General features: G+C 32.6%; 1 protein-coding gene across 11 annotated transcripts in view; it reads right to left on the reverse strand.

Annotated features, from left to right (window-relative positions):
• LOC143256252 (RIMS-binding protein 2-like) overlaps positions 1–21,496 on the reverse strand; it is a 187,947-nt gene that overhangs the window by 35,107 nt on the left and 131,344 nt on the right. For 6 of the 11 annotated variants that reach the window (XM_076513203.1, XM_076513206.1, XM_076513205.1 and 3 more), the window contains 14 exons: positions 20,073–20,207; positions 19,435–19,657; positions 17,967–18,149; positions 16,004–16,111; positions 13,022–13,120; positions 12,236–12,328; positions 8,819–9,115; positions 8,187–8,398; positions 6,374–6,449; positions 5,793–5,933; positions 5,360–5,458; positions 4,518–4,705; positions 4,006–4,087; positions 1,214–1,375 (listed from right to left, as the gene is read on the reverse strand). In XM_076513203.1, the coding sequence (XP_076369318.1) occupies positions 1,214–1,375; positions 4,006–4,087; positions 4,518–4,705; positions 5,360–5,458; positions 5,793–5,933; positions 6,374–6,449; positions 8,187–8,398; positions 8,819–9,115; positions 12,236–12,328; positions 13,022–13,120; positions 16,004–16,111; positions 17,967–18,149; positions 19,435–19,657; positions 20,073–20,207 (2,098 nt within the window). The remainder of the gene's footprint in view (positions 1–1,213; positions 1,376–4,005; positions 4,088–4,517; positions 4,706–5,359; positions 5,459–5,792; positions 5,934–6,373; positions 6,450–8,186; positions 8,399–8,818; positions 9,116–12,235; positions 12,329–13,021; positions 13,121–16,003; positions 16,112–17,966; positions 18,150–19,434; positions 19,658–20,072; positions 20,208–21,496) is intronic. The other 5 variants (XM_076513208.1, XM_076513207.1, XM_076513204.1 and 2 more) reach the window with 1 other exon arrangement.

The following is a 21,496-nucleotide window of genomic DNA, read 5'->3' on the forward strand; positions in this document are numbered from 1 at the left end:
CTCTGTGTTAACAGTTCTAATTTTCAATACCTAATTAGAAGAACGACAATCAGTTGACAGCATGCACTGCAAACTATGTCTTACTACTGTAATTGAATAACGTGATTTGACAATCATTTTTATGATGCAGGTAAAGACCGTGATTTTATGAAAATGGAGCATGGATGGAGAACCTTGGAACTAATATTCTGGCACACGAACCTCAAATCTATCTTTTGTCCATTGTTAAACACAAAGCTCCCAATCTGTGCTAATTGCAAGGATCAAACCCTAAATTTTAACATTATAAGCCACTCGACTCACCATTAAGTCATCTGGAAGAGATATTTTTATAAAAATTAATTGCTTGCTTGTTTTAAAGTTAAACACAATGTTACACAATGGGCTATCTGTGCTCTATCCACCATATGTAACAAAACCCAGTTTCTAGCATTGCTAGTCTACAAACATACCACTGTGCCACTGGGGGCAAAATTAATTGTGTTCTGAACTTTCAGAAAGTATGCAGCCAGCTTAGTCTGGTTTCCAGCATAAACTGAACTTGGCATTATGCCAGAGTACAAAGTTCTGATCATACAAAGTCAAACCCAGTTCTTCTATCAACATTACTATAAATATTTGTTGGTTCTGCTCGTAATTTACTGAGACATGACTTTGTTGCAAACTGAAATGGTCAAAATGCTATTTACATAAAATGTTAATTTATTCGATTAGCTTGATCTTGACCCTAATGATGATACAATTTAAATATAAAACTGAAACAAATATCACAAAAGATATTTTTCGATGTATAAATTTCATATTTAATTCACAAGGTAAATTAAACAGTTGTTTTGTATAGTAGTCACATATTAGTATTTATTCCAATTTTAAAATGTATTTAACTTTAAAGTAAAAGATAGTCTCATATTTTATATCAAAACCCAAATTTTTTTAAAATAGATTATCAGTAATAAATTAAAACTATTGATTTCTAGATCTGTAGCAGAAAGTTTTAAGCTATATACAATGTCTAAAAAGATAAACCAAAACTTCAGTAATGAGCCCTCTGAAACAATCTTTGTAAATATTCACAAGATATTTAATTGGTAGGTGTTCCAACTTATAAATATGTTGATAAATAAAACCAAAACAAGTATTATTTAAAATGTGGGATTCTAAGCCAAGCAAACAATTAATTTGGAAAGCAGTAAACATATGTTTACAGTCAGACCTGTTATAGTATGTCTAAATATTGCCGGCTTCACAACTCGAATCTCCACATTGTTGACTGCTATTGCATGGGTGAAGTTACTGTTGCTAGGCAACCAGCTAATCACTGCTGATGTAGAAGTGACATTAGAGGCCTTAACACAACTGGGGGCTAAGGGAATATCTAGAGTAAAATACAAGAAGGAATAACATATTATTCAAGTAAAGCAACTAAGAAATGAAAATGTTCTTTATTTAAACACTGGAGTATTTTTTCAAAGACACAAGTGAAATACACTATGTAACACAAATTTTGTTTCTGGTTAGTGTGTGTTATTTCTTAATTGCTTGTGTTGTAAAAGTACAGAAAACGGACATTACGAGGGCTGTTCAAAAAATACGCGGACTGTTTGAATTGCGCGACTCCAGTTGGTTCCAGGAGAATCCACTTGGTGTCGCTAGGTTTGCACAGATCAGCTGATTATGATGCCATTTCCCGATTGCAGATATCTTCATTTGTGTATTAGCTACGTGGTTTTAAGTGAAGTGCGATTTTTTCGTTTGGCGGATTTCAGAATGAATGACCTGAAGGAGCAACGACTTGCTGTGAGATTTTGTGTTAAACTTAAAAAATCTGCGACTGAAACTTTTGCTATGCTTAACACGGCTTACGGTGATGTTGCTATGAAGCGTACAGAATGTTTCAAGTGGCATGAATGTTTTAAGGATGGTCGACAGTCCATTGAAGATGATGAGCGTCCTGGACGTCCTTCCACGTCAACTGACGACCCACACGTCGACAAAATCAACACCCTGGTGCGGGCAAATCAACGTCTGACTGTCAGGGAGCTTGCTGAAGAGTATGGGATATCAGTTGGATCTTGTTACGAGATTTTGACTGAAAAATTGAAGATGCACTGCGTTGCTGCGAAATTTGTGCCACGCAGAACTCGTGAGTTTTTGGCTAAACACTCGATCACTGTTCTTCCCCACCCCCCCTACTGACCTGACCTTGCGATTTTTTCTTGTTCCCCAAACTCAAAAGACCCTTGAAAAGAAGAAGATTTGAGACGATTCCTGAGATTAAGGCAAATGCGACGAAGGAGCTGGAGAACATTACAAAAGAAGCGTACCAGGACTGTTTCAACAAGATGAAACACCGTTGGGATAAGTGTGTGCGTTGGGGAGGAGAGTACTTTGAAGTATATGTAAAAAACGGGCAAATTTGTACATTTTCATTTACATAAGGTCTGAATAAAACAGCATATGAATCAAAATTAGCATGTGTTTATACTAAAGTTATAAAAAAATGAACAAAAATGTTTAGAAGTGAGTAGATTTTCAAGATTTGCAACTGTAATGTAAATCACTTTTACGTATTAGCCTCCAAATATAGTCTCCCATCATCTGTGATGATGAGAAAACCCACTTGTAGAGAAAAATATATATGTAGAAATGGCTGGTAAGGGTTGAGAAAATTTTACGCAGAGGAGCGAACAACGTTTCGACCTTCTTCGGTCATCGTCAGGTTCACAAAGAAAGAAAGAGGTAACTGACTGATAGCTGACCACATGTTTAAAGGGGTTGTGTAATTAATTTCTTACATTTCCTTGTTTGGAACTCAAGCACTTAGTGAGTATATGTTCAGCAAAAGCTATGATGTGGTCACACCTCAGTATGAACATTTAAATCTTCTTCTGTGACCTGGATGTACTTCTCAATCATTCTGTTGGTATGGCAATGAATCTAAACGTATTTAAAACCTGTTATGTTGGACAAACGTTCTTCTGATTCAGATTCAGACTATATCGTACTACCAGGATTGTGGTGGATTAGTTTCAACAAGAAATCACAAAAAGGCATGAACTGGCCATGACGAAGTTGGCTGTTTCTAATAAAACAAGAGGAAAGGCAATACACAACAGCAATTCTTTGGCTACTCTAATTAAGTATCAGAATTTGACAGTCACTCTTATAGTGTAAGAAAGAGCTGCAAGGCAAAGAACGAGATTCTGCAAACAGTGAGTCGAGCTATGGAAACATGTTGAGGAAACTCTCATCAACTTGTTTACTAACTGATAAGGAGTTTATTTTACAGACTGGCTGCAGAGACTATATTGGTATTAGGAAATCCAAAATTGTTACGAGGATATATTTCCATGAAATACAATTAATTCTCTTTCATATAGACTAATTTAGTCAGATCCCCTAACCCTAACTATTTTAAATTTCATATTTCAAACATCATACTTAGTAATATACCATTAATAAAAGTGGTTCATTAATTGTATTCTCTTTAATTCTACATTAAAGTCTGTTATTCATACAGATGAATAAAATAAACTTACTGTTAAAATGTCCTCCTTTACATTTTGGAATAATTTACCCTTGAAATGTTTTGGGAAGTACTGAGAGTTACTTGCATTTAAAGGAAAACAAAATTGTTCCAGTTCAAGTTAGTATTATTAACGTAAAGAGGGATAATTATTTAAAGTTTTTTGTGTTGGACTAGTTAAACAGGACTAGTTATAAATGTAGTAAACAAGACTTCTTAAGACATAGAAATATTTACATAGAACATAGTAGTATGAATAGACTTGTCAGAGTAATAAAAACTGTAACATTTCCTAAACATATGAGAGCATTTGATAGCAAAACCAGTTTATATTGTGTTTTCTTGAAAATATAAAAATTGATTTATAAATGTTTTATTTGTGTTGCTGATGTACTTATAATGCCAGGAATGGAATTACTTCATGAAAACTGATTGTTATGAAATGTATGTAACTTCATATGAGCTTCTCGGTTACTGACCTTTACCCACAGTTATGGTACAGGCTGCATCTCGTGAATGATGACCCGATGATGTGACAGACCGAACACTAATTCTGTGAGGCTGGAAAGAAAAATGTAGAAATTATTCTGACATCAACAATTATTGATCTCTTAGCTAAAGATACAGAATATGTTAGATTATTATACTGTTTTATTTCCTTCAAGGATTTATACTCTTTCAATCAAATAATTTAGAATATAGTAAGCGTGTGTGTGTAACTGTGACACGTTACAGTTATTTTGTTATTAGCAAGTCAAGTGCTTTCATTTACAATATAAACTGAATCTTGTTCAGTCATGTATGGAAGTCTTCAACTTTCTGTAACATTAAATGATAATATATGCTGTTATAACTTCAGTTATTTTTAAATATCTACAAATGTCACATATGAAAGTAAGAGCGTGCACTTATTTTTGATATCATGCACAATAAACCTGAAACATTACTGACAAAACAACTGGTCATAATAAGTACTCTGCATTACACCAACCTGTGAAGAATCGACTCCTTCAACCAGAGCACGGGTTCTTTCAGAACTCTGTGTTGTAGCTTTCAGTACCCCATCTACATAAACATGATACATTTGTATGTTTCCGGTAGAGCCCTCTGGTGGAAGCCAGCCAATCAGGATGCTTTTGTTTAACTGTCTTTCAAGAATTAGCCTTTGAGGAGGAGGAACTATTATAGAGATTAAAGTTATTGGATGTACAGATAAAAACAAAATTACTTTTATACAATATCTAGAAAAATATTTAAAAAAAATGAGATTTACAATTTATGTAAAACTTTTCTCTTGCAACAGATCCACTATAATAAAAATTTACCTGTCTCATAATCAAATAAACTTATTGTAACAAGTGCCCCTCCTGTTGGCTCAGAGAACTTATAATGCTACAAATTTGGCTTGGATTTGCACAGTGGGCACAGTGCAGATAGCTCATTGTATAGTCTTATATTTAACAACTAAAAAGGAAACAACACTATAAGCAGTATATCTTTCCTAACAGATATGTTATAATTAGTACAATGCTTCTATTTTAACAGTTTTATTGAACTTTCTTTTTCTCTTAATCGATTTAGTAAAGTGTTTCTCTTCTATTAACACAGCTAATTACTATAATTAGAATAATTTCCATCTTATAAGGATGTGGATTTTTTATAATTTCTCTAATAATAATAAAGTTTTTCCACAATGATCACAATATTTCTACTTAATACTAAACACCAAACGTTTCTAATCTTTGAGGCACGTTCACCTACACTGTTGACTCCTCTAGGAGACATTTTCACAAAGTCTGATTGTGGTGGTATTTAGAGTATAAGAGATTTTACCTGGTCCTTCTGTTTCTCGCTCAGCATCAGAAAGGTCATCTTCATCAACTTCTTCAATGTCTTCTAAGTCTATATAGTCATTCATACGATGGTAGTCATCTAAAATGTGTAAAACGTAGCACTGTAATACAACTGTAGCACAGTTTTTTATTTGGTTTCGAAGAGTAGGGCTTATAGTAATAGAATATATTACTGTGGTAAAAACGTGTGAAGACAAAAAAAGAAAAAGAGAGAAACCTGCAGCATTTTTAAAGTTTCAAGTAAACTTGGAGAATACAATAAAATTACTGATCTCAATCGAATCTCAATACTGAACAAATATTTTGCACCAATCAAATGTCTCTCATCGTTAGACAGCTAGAAAATATTCTCTATAATTTAATTAAATATTTAAATGGTTATCATTCTGACCTTCTATTTAAGAGCTACAAACCAGAGGGTAAAGAATTAATTTCTTCTGTTCCACTGAACCCTGCAACATCGTAGTCTCCAGCAATCGTGAAGCTGGCACTGCTTCCATCAGAATCCCTGTTCCCATACAGAACTGATGTTTGAAAGTCAAACAGCTCCTCACCTGATACAATAACATGATTAGATAGTTTCATAACTTAAACATCTGAATAAGTCCTCGCTTCACTCACGCCAAAACGCATTTTGTTAAATAAATGACCTTTTCACACACCTTTGCCTAAAAGTTTAGTTTCCAAACCAATAATCCACATAACATAAAGAATGAATATTTATAAGCAACTGAAATATTTCAGTAATAAACCAACAACAAATGTTCTTCCATACATTGGGGTAGTGATTCTAGAGGACTCCCTTTTCAATATACCCCTTCCCCCATAAGCAGTAAGTTTATGGAAATACAAGATAAATTTATGGCTCATGTTCCTGAAGTGAACAACGACAGTAATCATCTTGAATAAAACCAATCAATTTTTTACTAAACTGTTTTTGAAAGCTCAGTTTTTATAAAAAAAAACAGTCCATAATTTATTTGATGATACTCACCACAAAGCATTTCAACAAAATTGGAAGGTACTAAGCCTTTTCTGCCATCAAGTAGCTCTCCATTAAAAAATCCATCCTCAAAGCAAACAATAAAGTAGAATTAAAATATGTTTCATATTCTAATTTGTAACTCATTCTATGACATTTTTACACATAAAGTACTAATGTTGAATATAACTTTACTCAATGCTTCAAAACAAAGGTAACTTCTTAAATTGCAATATGACATGAAAGATATTAATATAGCACTTTAGATGATGACCTATAATACTTAATTTAATAATAAAAATCACGTAATATATATAACGTTGCTTTATAAGAAACAGAATATTTATTAATGTAAAAATCAATCAATATTAACCCTTTTGGCACTGAATAACAACTTTTAATGTTTGGCATGGTGCTGAATATATATTTTTGATGCTTCAATTAATTACGATATCAGTACTAAAAGCATGATATCTCTACAATAACTCAACAAAAGTCCCTGAAATATTCAGTGATTATACCCAATACTATATATGTTAAATTAAATACATAAGAATAACAGGAATAAAGGAAGACATCCTGATACACAATGAAGAAGTGCCATGTAAAGCACAATAATTTATTATAAATTGTATACAATTTGTGCAGCAGCCGTCGATAGTCTTTGTGGTTATGATATATCTCATGGCATGGTAAAAGAGCACATGGGGGAGATTGCACTGTTTGCAGAAATAATTAGTCTTATTTCTTTTCCATCCAGCTGTGTATCTATTGCTGCAAACAGTACAATCAGGTTTGTGTGTTTTGTCCTCATATTGTCCAATACTATGTCTTTCCACCAAGCGCTGACCTGTATCAGTATTTGGTCTTCCTTTTTGTTTGGCTTTGCTGACATATCCCTCCAGCAAATTTTGAATAATCTGCTCTCTGAATAGTCTTGGAGATACCAGGTTTTCACCATTGCTCTTGCAATCTGCACAATATATTATATATCCACTAATAAGAACTAGCCTTGGTCAGTCAGTTTATGCAATAAGTTATATGACCCTAACTACACCATGTGCTTACGTAAAATGGGGGCAGATTCCAGGCTACAAATGTCTTCATTATCACTCTCGTCCGTTACAAGTAAGCTTTCATTATCATCTGGCTCAAACTCGTTGTCACTCTCTTCATTGTTACAAATAATATCGATTACTTCTTTAGTGGTGTAAGCTTTTCCTTTCAGTACTGTAACAATGTTGCAAGTATCAACAGAATATGCAGGGAAGGAGTCTTCTCAAACAATGAATAGTATGATCTACACAGGCTAGAAAACAAAGAAATCACATGACCTCCATTTTAAATACCTGCTGGGAATCCCAAGTAAACAATGAATACACGTGTGGTTCTAGCCTCAAGTGGGTCTCAAGGCCTGTGTGATTATGATAATTAGACATGAGGGTATGTGGTTTACATCTTGTTAATGAAGATTGCCTGCCTCGCTGAGCCTTCAGGTCGACTGAGGTCGCCAACCGCGCCGAAAGGGTTAAATGTTTTTTGAATAGCGGAAGACTTAGATAACCTGAATGTTATAACAAGTTGTCTTCCTTTCTATTTTGTATTAAATTACATACCTCACTTCAACATTACAGTATTTAAGGAAAAACCAAACTTCAAAACCACTTGTAAAACTTTTTGTTAGTTATTGTAGTGCATAAACACATTTCTCTTCCCCAAGTCAGTCAATATTGTATCAAATTATGCTTGTTATGTTTTAGTACCAGTCTATAGTCAAACTGTAAATGAAAGCAACTAATAAAAACTAAGGAGCCATCTGTACTACCTCATCCATCTCACCAAAAATCAGGACATAGTCACCAGCATTTAAGGATAACTCAGATTCAGGATTTTCATTAGGTGATTGCTGCAAGGGATCATATGTGTATCTGGCAATGTAAACTTTACAACGCCCTCTACCAGGCAATTCAATATGATCAATCGAAGATTCTTCTAGGCCATCTCCTGTCTCTGTCACCTCCACAGAGGTGGCTACACCTAATGAAAAATGTATTTTTCAAATGTTATTCACTCAGAGAATAATTTACGACTGGTTCTGTAAAGAATTAGAACCTTTTCTCTCTTTGCTTTTTTTTTCATTAGAAACTTTTATATTATCAGGTAAATAAAATATTTTATAATAAGTATCTTGTGTCAGTCCTACTAGCAATAACATAGAAAGTAACAAGAATCTACACCTGTTTGTTCTATTAAATACAAAAACATGCACATTTCTAATTTATCTTTGACCATATAATATGCACTCACATGAATATACATATCTATATTAACTGTTTATCCCCTGGGAAAAGGCTTCAAATTTATTATTTAAGAAAAAAGGGTATTTCTTGTCTTTCTATTCTGTAAGAAAAATGATTACATCAGAATTTTCTAACTAAGAAATAATATTTCACTTACCACTATCATTCTGATCAGAAACGGCTGCAACTGTGACAGGAACAACAGTTGTTTGTGGAGCAGTGAATGTAGAAACTTCTGTTGTAAGACTGTATGTAGTGGTAACAGGTGGACCAGTAACAAGAAACATTGATGATGGCACTGTTGTAGGCCTTGTTGCTAGGACACTATGTACAACAGATACTGTTGGAAGAGTCGAAGATGCCAAACCAATGGGAAAAGAAGCCAGACCTCCTCCATATAGACTGCTAACAGCTGGAAGATGAGTTGGTGCTGAACTTGGCATCGAAAGCCCACCTTGATACAGAGTAGTTAATATGAAAACATTGGTAGTTAATTTGAAACTAACATTTCTTTGTGCTATGGTACAATTTACTCATAATCAAACCAATAAAGATTTACTAACCGTATAAAACATGTGCAATGTACATTTAGTACCTGTGTAAAACATGTGCAATGCACATTTAGTAACTGTGTAAAACATGTGCAATGCACATTTAGTAACTGTGTAAAACATGTACAATGTACATTTAGTAACTGTGTAAAACATGCACAATGTACATTTAGTAACTGTGTAAAACATGCACAATGCACATTTAGTAACTGTGTAAAACATGCACAATGCACATTTAGTAACTGTGTAAAACATGCGTAATGCACATTTAGTAACTGTGTAAAACATGCGCAATGCACATTTAGTAACTGTGTAAAACATGTACAATGCACATTTAGTAACTGTGTAAAATATGTGCAATGCACATTTAGTAACTGTGTAAAATATGTGCAATGCACATTTAGTAACTGTGTAAAACATGCGTAATGCACATTTAGTATCTGTATAAAACATGTACAATGCACATTTAGTAACTGTGTAAAACATGTACAATGCACATTTAGTAACTGTGTAAAACATGTACAATGTACATTTAGTAACTGTGTAAAACATGTACAATGTACATTTAGTAACTGTGTAAAACATGTACAATGTACATTTAGTAACTGTGTAAAACATGTACAATGTACATTTAGTAACTGTGTAAAACATGTACAATGTACATTTAGTAACTGTGTAAAACATGTACAATGTACATTTAGTAACTGTGTAAAACATGTACAATGTACATTTAGTATCTGTGTAAACATCATAATGCACATTTAGTAACTGTGTAAAACATGCTAATGCACATTTAGTAACTGTGTAAACATGCATGAATGCACATTTAGTAACTGTGTAAAACATGTGCAATGCACATTTAGTAACTGTGTAAAATATGTGCAATGCACATTTAGTAACTGTGTAAAATATGTGCAATGCACATTTAGTATCTGTATAAAACATGTACAATGCACATTTAGTAACTGTGTAAAACATGTACAATGCACATTTAGTATCTGTGTAAAACATGTACAATGCACATTTAGTAACTGTGTAAAACATGTACAATGTACATTTAGTAACTGTGTAAAACATGTACAATGTACATTTAGTAACTGTGTAAAACATGTACAATGTACATTTAGTAACTGTGTAAAACATGTACAATGTACATTTAGTAACTGTGTAAAACATGTACAATGTACATTTAGTAACTGTGTAAAACATGTACAATGTACATTTAGTAACTGTGTAAAACATGTGCAATGCACATTTAGTACCTGTGTAAAACATGTGCAATGCACATTTAGTAACTGTGTAAAACATGTGCAATGCACATTTAGTAACTGTGTAAAACATGTGCAATGTACATTTAGTACCTGTGTAAAACATGTGCAATGCACATTTAGTAACTGTGTAAAACATGTGCAATGCACATTTAGTAACTGTGTATAACATGCGCAATGCACATTTAGTAACTGTGTAAAACATGTACAATGCACATTTAGTAACTGTGTAAAACATGTGCAATGCACATTTAGTAACTGTGTAAAACATGTACAATGCACATTTAGTAACTGTGTAAAATATATGCATGCACATTTAGTAACTGTGTAAAATATGTGCAATGCACATTTAGTAACTGTGTAAAACATGCGCAATGTACATTTAGTATCTGTATAAAACATGTACAATGTACATTTAGTAACTGTGTAAAACATGTACAATGCACATTTAGTAACTGTGTAAAACATGTACAATGTACATTTAGTAACTGTGTAAAACATGTACAATGTACATTTAGTAACTGTGTAAAACATGTACAATGTACATTTAGTAACTGTGTAAAACATGTACAATGTACATTTAGTAACTGTGTAAAACATGTACAATGTACATTTAGTAACTGTAAAACATGTACAATGTACATTTAGTAACTGTGTAAAACATGTACAATGTACATTTAGTATCTGTGTAAAACATGTACAATGCACATTTAGTAACTGTGTAAAACATGTGCAATGTACATTTAGTACCTGTGTAAAACATGCGCAATGCACATTTAGTAACTGTGTAAAACATGTACAATGCACATTTAGTAACTGTGTAAAACATGCGCAATGTACATTTAGTACCTGTGTAAAACATGTGCAATGCACATTTAGTAACTGTGTAAAACATGTGCAATGCACATTTAGTAACTGTGTATAACATGCGCAATGCACATTTAGTAACTGTGTAAAACATGTCCAATGCACATTTAGTAACTGTGTAAAACATGTACAATGCACATTTAGTAACTGTGTAAAACATGTACAATGCACATTTAGTAACTGTGTAAAATATGTGCAATGCACATTTAGTAACTGTGTAAAACATGCGCAATGTACATTTAGTAACTGTGTAAAACATGTACAATGCACATTTAGTAACTGTGTAAAACATGTACAATGTACATTTAGTAACTGTGTAAAACATGTACAATGTACATTTAGTAACTGTGTAAAACATGTACAATGTACATTTAGTAACTGTGTAAAACATGCACAATGTACATTTAGTAACTGTGTAAAACATGTACAATGTACATTTAGTAACTGTGTAAAACATGTACAATGTACATTTAGTATCTGTGTAAAACATGTACAATGTACATTTAGTATCTGTGTAAAACATGTACAATGTACATTTAGTACCTGTGTAAAACATGTACAATGTACATTTAGTAACTGTGTAAAACATGTACAATGCACATTTAGTAACTGTGTAAAACATGTACAATGCACATTTAGTATCTGTGTAAAACATGTACAATGCACATTTAGTATCTGTATAAAACATGTACAATGTACATTTAGTATCTGTATAAAACATGTACAATGTATTAATATTATCACTTCTCATGAACAACTGTTATATGTGAATTAGAGTTAATAGTTTAATTATCTTTTCCACATATGTAAAGATGCAATAGATTTTGAATAAAGAATAATATATACATAAATTACAAGCAGTTTGACATTGTAGAACTTCTTACTTACCAACTCTTTTACGGTCAAGTTCAGAAAGTATTTTGTTATCCTGTTCAAGTTTAGCCATCAGAAGATCAAGTTCTTTTCGAGTAACAGATGATCCTAAAATAAACAATGTAACTATCTGTCGTAAGGATGTAAAATTAAAGGCTTAGGAAAATACACTAAAATAATTTATCTTTACAAATAAGAAAGCACAACAGACGAGATTAGAAGTTTCCACACAAACCAGACACACAGAAAATGGAAATCATAGTTAGAGAATTATCAATACAGCTTGTGAGATTCCCTCTGTCACAAAGTTTTTCAAATTTTTATTTACACCATAAGCAATGAAAAATTATCTTAGAATTCAACAAACAATGAACCACAATTTTCATTGTGCAACTAAAAAGAAAAATACAGACTAATAAATTGACCTTTGAAGGCCCTTGGAGTAAAAACACACACCGGAAATCACTGGAACTATTATTTCTTATAAGTTTTATCACAAAGAAAAGGTGCATTTTTAATCAAATTATCATGTAAAAAGCTAGAAATAAATTAAATAAACTAAATAAGTGAAATTTCAATTAACATGCTTGAAGTATAACATATTTCTTAAAAAGTAATCCTATGATTAAAAAACGTCTTTGAAGTGTTAAAAATGGGAATAAATATTTTGCAATCAACTTATTAAATTAGGTATGAGTAAAAAGGTTATGTCAAAGGTCAGATTTCTTTTGAAATAGAATACTAGCAAAACAGTCAGATTAGTACAATAATGGAGGCAGAGCATCACAGTTGTATACTTACTCCTGACCCCCCTGTACCTAGCTAGCTGCACGTTCACTTGTTTATAACTCTGTGGTTCAACCAGCAGTTGGTCAATCGCAGGAGAAGAAAAAGAAGGTTCTATCCACAGGCAGCAGGAAAAAAAAAGTTAGAGGAAGAGATAAGGAAAGCAGAAGTTTTATATCAGGCTAAGAAAATTATATCGAACAATTCAGGTGCCAGGAAACAGAAAGGTATGAAACTGACTTGCAAGGTGGCCGATATTAGCAGACACAAAAAACAAAACTTGCTTGTTAGGTTGCAGACAGTGGCAAGATAACAAATTCAAATTCATCACTTGCAAGGTAGCAGAGAAGATGGAAAACACTGGAAAGAAAACTTAACTGGAAGTTTTAAATAATGAGCACTTTGAAATGCATTAAAGTTCTTGTCTGAAAATGACTGAAAAATGTTACCTAAGTGTCTTGTTGAAAAAAAACTTAAAAAGTGTTCAAGTTCTGCTTGAAAGAAAGAAGAAAACTAATGAATAAGTAACCAAGTTTTCATGTGTATGTATGTATATCACTGTATCATTTTAATTTCTCTAATAATTCATTTTTAAAAATAGACTGAAATAACACATGTACACTTTAAGTCCAGTTTGTCTTACACTTCACTTACTGGCAATAAGTAATAAAAACATTATTATGGGAACAAACGTCTGCTAGTGATAGCATTTCACATTGTCAAACGATGGATATCTTGAACTAAATGCTAACATTTGTTAGTTGAATATTTTAAAGAGATTCAACACAGCAATCAAATAATAATCATTTCATATCCTCATTGGATGAAACAGTTATTTTTTTCAGGATTTCAAAATTTCCATTAATTAACCTTAATGATTTTAGGTATTTATGTTTTCGAAATATTTAAATGTTTTTGGTAGAATACAAGAAAAACAATAAAAACATAAATTAGGGTATAATGCAAAAGGTTTTGTTTTTCAGCAAGTTACATCTTATACAGGTCAGATTTTTTCACTCATGCAATCATTTTCAAGTACACATAATGATTGCACCTATCATTCAGTGGCTCAGTGGTATGTCTGTGGATTCACATCTCTAGAAACTGGGTCTCAATACCTGTTGTTGGCAGAACATAGATAGCCCATCACCTGGCTTTGTCCTTAATTACTAAAACTAAAACAAGATCTGTGTTTAAAATATCATTCCTGTTTAAAAGAACTTCCTTACTGTAAAAGTTGTAGCTTGTGAAAACAAAAGGCCTACAATCATTGAGTGAACTAAAACAAATCTAATGCTAAAGCTAGTTATCATGATAACACTCTTAGCTGAATAATAATACCACAGTCATATTTACGATAATTTTTTTATTAACTGTTTCATTTATCTTTTATAGTCTTCAACAAGAAGGTGCAGTTTATAACACTTAGATTAATTTTTTCTTGAGATGACTACACAGTAGTTATATAATAGTTAGAATTAAACTGAAATTCATTCATTTTTTTCTTTGGAACTTCAGTGCAAAAGACTCAAATAATATTTTTGGCACTTTCACATGGCCTCTTCTCCTTGTTGTATATTATTTTCAATCAAACAAGGAAGATATGTGGGAGTGCTCAAAGTAGTACAGAAATATTTGTATCCCTAAAAGTATAGACTTTAGTTTTCAAACTACAGTTTAAAAACATCAAATAATTGCAGTAACAGTCAGTAGGAAAGTTAATACACGTGTAAAGTGAAAAATCATTGTAGAATTAATTGCACATAACAGGTAACAGAAACTTCTTTAAATACAGTCAACACAAAGTTGAAGGAAACGTTTTTTTTTGCTACCCATGTGATAAATTCAAAGTTAAAAGTCACTAGGTATTAATGTATGTTTGAATATATTTGAAAGTTGAAGCAAAAGGGGATCTATTAATATCTCTTGTAAGAGGACCAGAGAGAAACCATCTGTAAAATGAAACACAATTAATGAAATGTAGATACAGAGTGACAGATCCTTTTCAAATTTTTATATACAGTCAATTATATAGACAGTGATATAACATAGTAATTAAAATTAATTAAAAATCACAGTAGAAACACAGATGCAGAAGGCTATGCCAGTTTTGTATATTAGTTTAATTTTTCTGATTATAATGTTTTTCTTTTCATAAATCTAAATTTTTTGTGGAGAATTCTGCCAACAGGTGTTTGTTGTTGTTATAGACCTATTCTTCGTTTTCTTTTATTTAATATTTTGTGCAAAGCAACATAAGGTCCATCCTTCATTTAGTAGTGAAAGACTAAGCAGAAGGCAACTACTCACCACCAACTCTGGATCTACTCTTTTTAAATTAATGAATAGTTGGCCAAAGCTGAAAGGGTGAGCAGGTTTGGTGAAGCAGGGATTTGAACCTAAACCCCTGAAATTCTTTGTTTGTTTTTTGAATTTCGCACAAAGCTACTCGAGGGCTATCTGTGCTAGCCATCCCTAATTTAGCAGTGTAAGACTAGAGGGAAGGCAGCTAGTCATCACCACCAACCGCCAACTCTTGGGCTCCTCTTTTACCAACGAATAGTGGGATTGACCGAAACATTATAATGCCCCTACGGCTGAAAGGGCGAGCATGTTTGACGCAACGGGGATGCGAACCCACGACTCTCAGATTACGAGTTGCATGCCTTAACAAGCTTGGCCATGCCGGGCCTTCTGAAATTGTGAGCTGAGCTCCCTAACCACCTGGCCATGCTAGGCCTCCTAATAAGATGTAACGTATGTCAGTAAAAGTCCATACAACATTGAAATATTTCAAAAAAGACACAAGAAAATTAACTTACTTGGAAGCCAAATAAATGTATTTAACAACTTGTAAAAAAACAAAACCTTGTGTGACCCCCTGAAGTCCATACTTTACTCACATAATAAATTTCTTAAACCCTTAAGGTTCCAATCTTGTATACATTTATAAACGTGTGTGTGTGTATATATATGTACATATCCTCTCATACTTACTTAACCTAGAAGTGAGGTAAGTAAGTTCTTCTTTCAGTTTTGTGTCTCCTTCAGCCCTCAACCTCTTGGCAGATTCAGAGAAAATGGGAGAACCCGGGACAGAAGAAGCTGATATAAGAAAGATGTTTTATGAATACCACAGTCACTATCTGACTCTCAAGTATACTACACCTACTCAAAAGCTACTGTGAAACAAATGTAGGTATTCAACAATATTACTGTTCATCTGCAAAAATTAATGTAGAAAAAATGTAGCTATTCAACAATATTAGTGCTCATCTGTAAGAATTATTCAAGAACAAATGTAGCTGTTCAATAATATTAGCACTCATCTGCAAAAATTAATCTAGAACAAATGTAGCTGTACAACAATATTAGTGCTCATCTGCAAAAATTAATCTAGAACAAATGTAGCTATTGTTCATCTGCAAAAATTAATGTGAAACAAATGTAGCTATTCAACAATATAAGTGCTCATCTGCTAAAATTAATCTAGAGCAAGTGTAGCCATTGAACAATATTGGTGCTTATCTGTAAAATTAATCTAGAACAAATGTAGCTATTCAACAATATTAGTGCTCACTTCCAAATGTTAATCTGAAGCAAATGTAGCTATTCAACAATATAAGTGCTCATCTGCAAAAATTAATCTAGAACAAATGTAGCTATCCAATAATATTAGTGCTCATCTGCAAAAATTAATCTAGAACAAGTGTAGCTATTCAACAATATTAGTGCTCATCTGTAAGAATTATTCTGAAACAAATCTAGTTATTCAACAATATTAGTGGTGATATGAATCAGTTAGATTAGTATGTATAAGCTCTCAATGTGAAGATCCTACAGCGAGGATAGAAAATTGCAAATATTGATACAAACTAATAACTGAAGTTTCTATACCTAAGAAAAATGAAATTTACTTAAAGTATTTTAAAATTTAAGTACTTAAAATGCAAGTAGAGTTTGACAGCATTATCAACATGTTTGATAACTTCCACTTTGGGCTCAAACCCCCAACAAAGAAGAAACAGTTTACTAAGCTTGAGTGCTTGTTATATTTACATGGTTAAAAATGTAAAATTTATCTTTTATAAATTATGAAAACTTTCAAATACATAATGTAAAAAAAAATATATATTAAACATTTATAGAACCATCTTAAAGAACATTTGCATAACATTTGTTAACTCAATAAATCAAATAGTGTATTTTAACAAATGAAATACATTTTTAAATATATTATATAAACCTTTATAAAACTACATAAAAGATGACTCACAAAGTAATTTTTTTTAACTCTATGTGTTAAACAGATATTTGTAATAAATATGGTTTCAGGAAATAATAGCACTGTTTATCCTCTAACCTAAAAGAGACTTGCCAAAACCAGAGTTCTAGGGTTTTACTATACGTTGGAAGAAGGGAAAAAATGAAATTAAACAGAAACTGGGTAGTGTTTGATGACTGCTAGGGAAAGAATATTCTTTTTGATTCCCTGCTGACACCATCTGTAGCCAAAGCAATTACAATAGATGCATTTCTTAACACTTTCACTACATGATATATTGGCTGTTTCAAGTACACAGTAATATTACTGTTCATCACAGTATTTTATTTTTAGTGCACTTAGGTCCTGATACTGACCTACATAAACATCACAGTAGAAGGATATGTTGTTGTTTTATAGCCATGCGATGTTTGATTATATCTAAACATTCTAGCAAAATATGTAATATCTACTGCAAGGGGACCAGAGAGAAAATGTTATATTTTCTTTGTTTTTCAATGTAGAAAAATTTCACTTTCAAACTAAATAATAATAGTATGCTCTCATCTTACTCTAATATAATTTCAGGTGGTCTCTTCAGAGTTCTGGTCTAAAACATAACAATAAATGAATGACAACTTTGGAAATTTGATATTTATATTTTCTGTCATGCTTTAAACAGATCATGGTACTTACAAAATGCTCCTTTAGTTTTATCTAGTTCGGCCAGCAGTCTGTTGTCTTGCTCAATGCGTTGTAGAATCCTATCTATCTCTTTTGAAGCCGAGTCTAACGTGGCTGGAGTTGTGAGCGGTAAGGTTGTAAAAGAGAGTTTGTCAAAAACAGTTGGTTTCACTTTCAAGGGGGCTGTGATAACATCTAATAAAAATGTAAAAGAAAATACATCTGAAATATTACAGCTTCACTGTTAAGTAGGATTAATAAGGGTGAAAACGTTTGAGTTTCCTGATATTATTAGCTGCAGTTTTAGACGGGTGATGAAAGTATCTAATGAGTATGTGAAAGTAGGCTTTGTGCAAAACTGGTAGCTTAATTGCTAAGAAAGCTGTTAATAAGTTAATAATAACTTAATAAGGTTGATGATAAATTTTTCAGAAGTGGTGACCCAAAAACAGATTCTAAAGCCAGTCAACATATATCCTGGAAAATTTTAACCTATCACAAAAGCAATTAATATTATAACTTTTATTGTTATTTAACATAATAAAAACACATGATCTGTCAATCTAAAAATATAAAAGGAGATTAATAATTAAAATGTTAAAGTTCCACTTGTAGGGGCAGTCTGTTATTAGTAATAGCATATATTTTAAAATTAGCAATAAATTCCATTTTTCAAAGGATTATAGTTCTCACCTGTAAGAAGCAAGTTCTGACAATTAGTTTTATATGTCTAGAACTAAAAGTAATCTTTCTCATTGCCAGGCCCCAATTTTTCTCAAGAGAATTTTGCCAAAAATAGAATATATTGGTTAAAGCACACAAATTTTCAGTAACTGATTTTTGTTTCAGCAATTATAAAACACATATATAACTTGCAGTTTATTTAGCAAAAAACATTACATTTTGTAACAAAATTTAAGCATTTTGCTAGACCTTAGATGATTATTCTGTTTAGTTTTGTTTGTTTTGAATTTTGTCCATAGTTACACAAGGGCTATCTGCACTAGCCATCCCTAATATAGCTGTCAAAGACCAGATAGAAGGAAGACAACTAGTCATCACCATCCACCACCTCTTGGGCTGTTCTGTTACCAATGAATAGTAGGATTGACCATCACATTGTAATGCCTGAAAAAAATCAAACCTGTAACCCACACATTGCGAGCTGATTGCCCTAACCACCTGGCTGTGACTGGCCAATATTTTATTTGAGATTCACATAATTACTTTATGTGAGGTATTATAAAACCCACTTTAGATTTATCTTGGCATTGTCACTCAAATCTTTTAATAGAGTCATTACTTATTACATTGATAAGAAACAGCAAAACATTGGAGTGGAAATTGCTAATGTATCCAAACATTTATTTTCACAAATTATAACAACAAAACCCTATAATTACACATACAAGGGGCTTAACAAATAACACTCATTTGAAAACATTGTGACTGAAATGTAGACACAAATAACAATACCTACCTTTACTAGTTGAATAAGTTAATGGAGAAGAATTTGTCCATGGACCCGACGTATGAGAAAATAAGTTTATTTGATCCAGGTATGGAAGAGATGAAGAAGGGACTGAAGACAAAGAGAGAGGGGGGCCTGAATACTGTCCATATGTAGTGGACATTAGCATCCCTGTGCTGGCCAACATCCTGTCTACTTCTTCAGACGAATGCGAGTCCTGGTCATGGGGAATCTGTATAGGCACAGAAGTTAAACTGTATTTAGAAAACTTATTAAGCCACAACAATAGAGTTCTTATATAGACAAACAAGGATGTTAGATAATTAGATTCATTCCAATAATTATTTAAAATTGAATATGCTAGGGAGCTTCACTTGTTTCCATTTTGTTATATTACATATTTAAACATATCTAGGAACTAAGCAATTTAGAAAAAAAAAACTATTGAAATTGGATTTTTGGGAGAAGTCCAACTACAATATTAAACTTCATCAGATGAAAAACCATTTTAGTTTCTAATAGAAGCTTATAAGAAAATTCAAATATGTTTCGGTCTATATTTAAGTCTAATAAAAAAATTTTGACCAATATTTGCAACATTTTACACCAAACCTACCGTAGAAAATTAAAATGTGTTCACAACTTACATCAGCCGAATGTGATCGCTGCGTGCTCCATGTTCTTCTAGACTGTGAACGTCGAAGTGCTGCCATCTCCAGTACAAGTTCTTCATGGATATCGTTTTGGAGTTCGCACTTTTTCTGAAGTTCTCGCACTTTAGACTGAAACAAAACAACCCAACAGCAACGTAATGTACGACACCTCAGCAATTAAGAAGAAATGTGGTATTTTGAATTTTTGTAAAAGTGTTTTAGTTTTCATTGTTAGTGAGCTACTTGCTATTGGGTTGATCCTTTAATTAGAGTTGCTACTGGGCTAATCCTTTCGTTCCAGTTATTAGTGGGCTAATTATTTAGTTCAGCTGGTTTTGTATGGTATGCAGAAAGCTTGCATTCAATCATCGTTAATCTACAGATTCAAAAATTGGGTTATCACAAAAACCTTGGCAACCAGTTAACAGCCTGATGACCCTAAGATATAAGGCCCAAGGCAGGGTCTTCGTTTTTGAGAGTAAAGTAACATAACAGTTGGAGTTGTTAAAAAGTGACTTAGCAGTAATAGTAAGCTAACAGGTTAACTTCATAGTTTAATTGGTAGATTACTTGCCTGGTTTACATGAAATCTTGGGTTCAATACTACATATGGGTGAATGAAATTATTGACGAAAAACTTTTAATAAAAAGTGTATAGTAGTTTACAATTATTGGGCACAATTAGCTAATCACAAAGCAGGAGTTAATTAATTTAACTAATCAATACACTAAACTCTAGAAAGAGAGACAATAGGATTTGAAAGAGCGAGACAATATTTAAAAAATAAATAAAATCATTTCAAAGGTATTAGTAACTGCTTATCAGGGGCGTAGATTTTTTAACACCCGATGGGGGGGGGATGATTTTTGCAACCACTTATGTGGACTGTTCAATTTGCAAATTAGTAATCTCTGATTATGTGAACCTGAAAGCTGTAAACATGCAGTCACAGAGTAATCTTGTTGCCACGATACTTGCGTGTATACTTAGGCCTACTGACTGATACTTAAGAACTATAGCTTAGATAGAAAAGCTTAGAAGCATGCCTATAATAAAGATGTACATTTCGGCTACTAAAAAGGCTACATCTAGGCCTAATTATGTAATTCAATTGGTAAGAACACGAGAATCACAAGAACATACACACAATTTGTAGGCCTGTGATGCAATAAAACAATTCAACAGACCAAACTGTAGGGGGGATGATTGTATGCACCATACCCCCACCTAAAATGAAGGGGGATGTATACCCTCCATTCCCCCCAGGATCTACGCCCCTGCTGTTTACAATCTGGATATTGGATGAAAAAAATATTTCTGACAGAAAATTAGATTAAATAAAAACAATAGACATTGTGATTTATAAAGTTTCAATATTTTTGTAAACTCTTAGTCGAGTTTGTTTTAGAGCAAATCC

The sequence above is a fragment of the Tachypleus tridentatus genome, chromosome 7 (genome assembly GCF_004210375.1).
Source record: "Tachypleus tridentatus isolate NWPU-2018 chromosome 7, ASM421037v1, whole genome shotgun sequence".
In the NCBI taxonomy this organism is placed as follows: domain Eukaryota; kingdom Metazoa; phylum Arthropoda; class Merostomata; order Xiphosura; family Limulidae; genus Tachypleus; species Tachypleus tridentatus.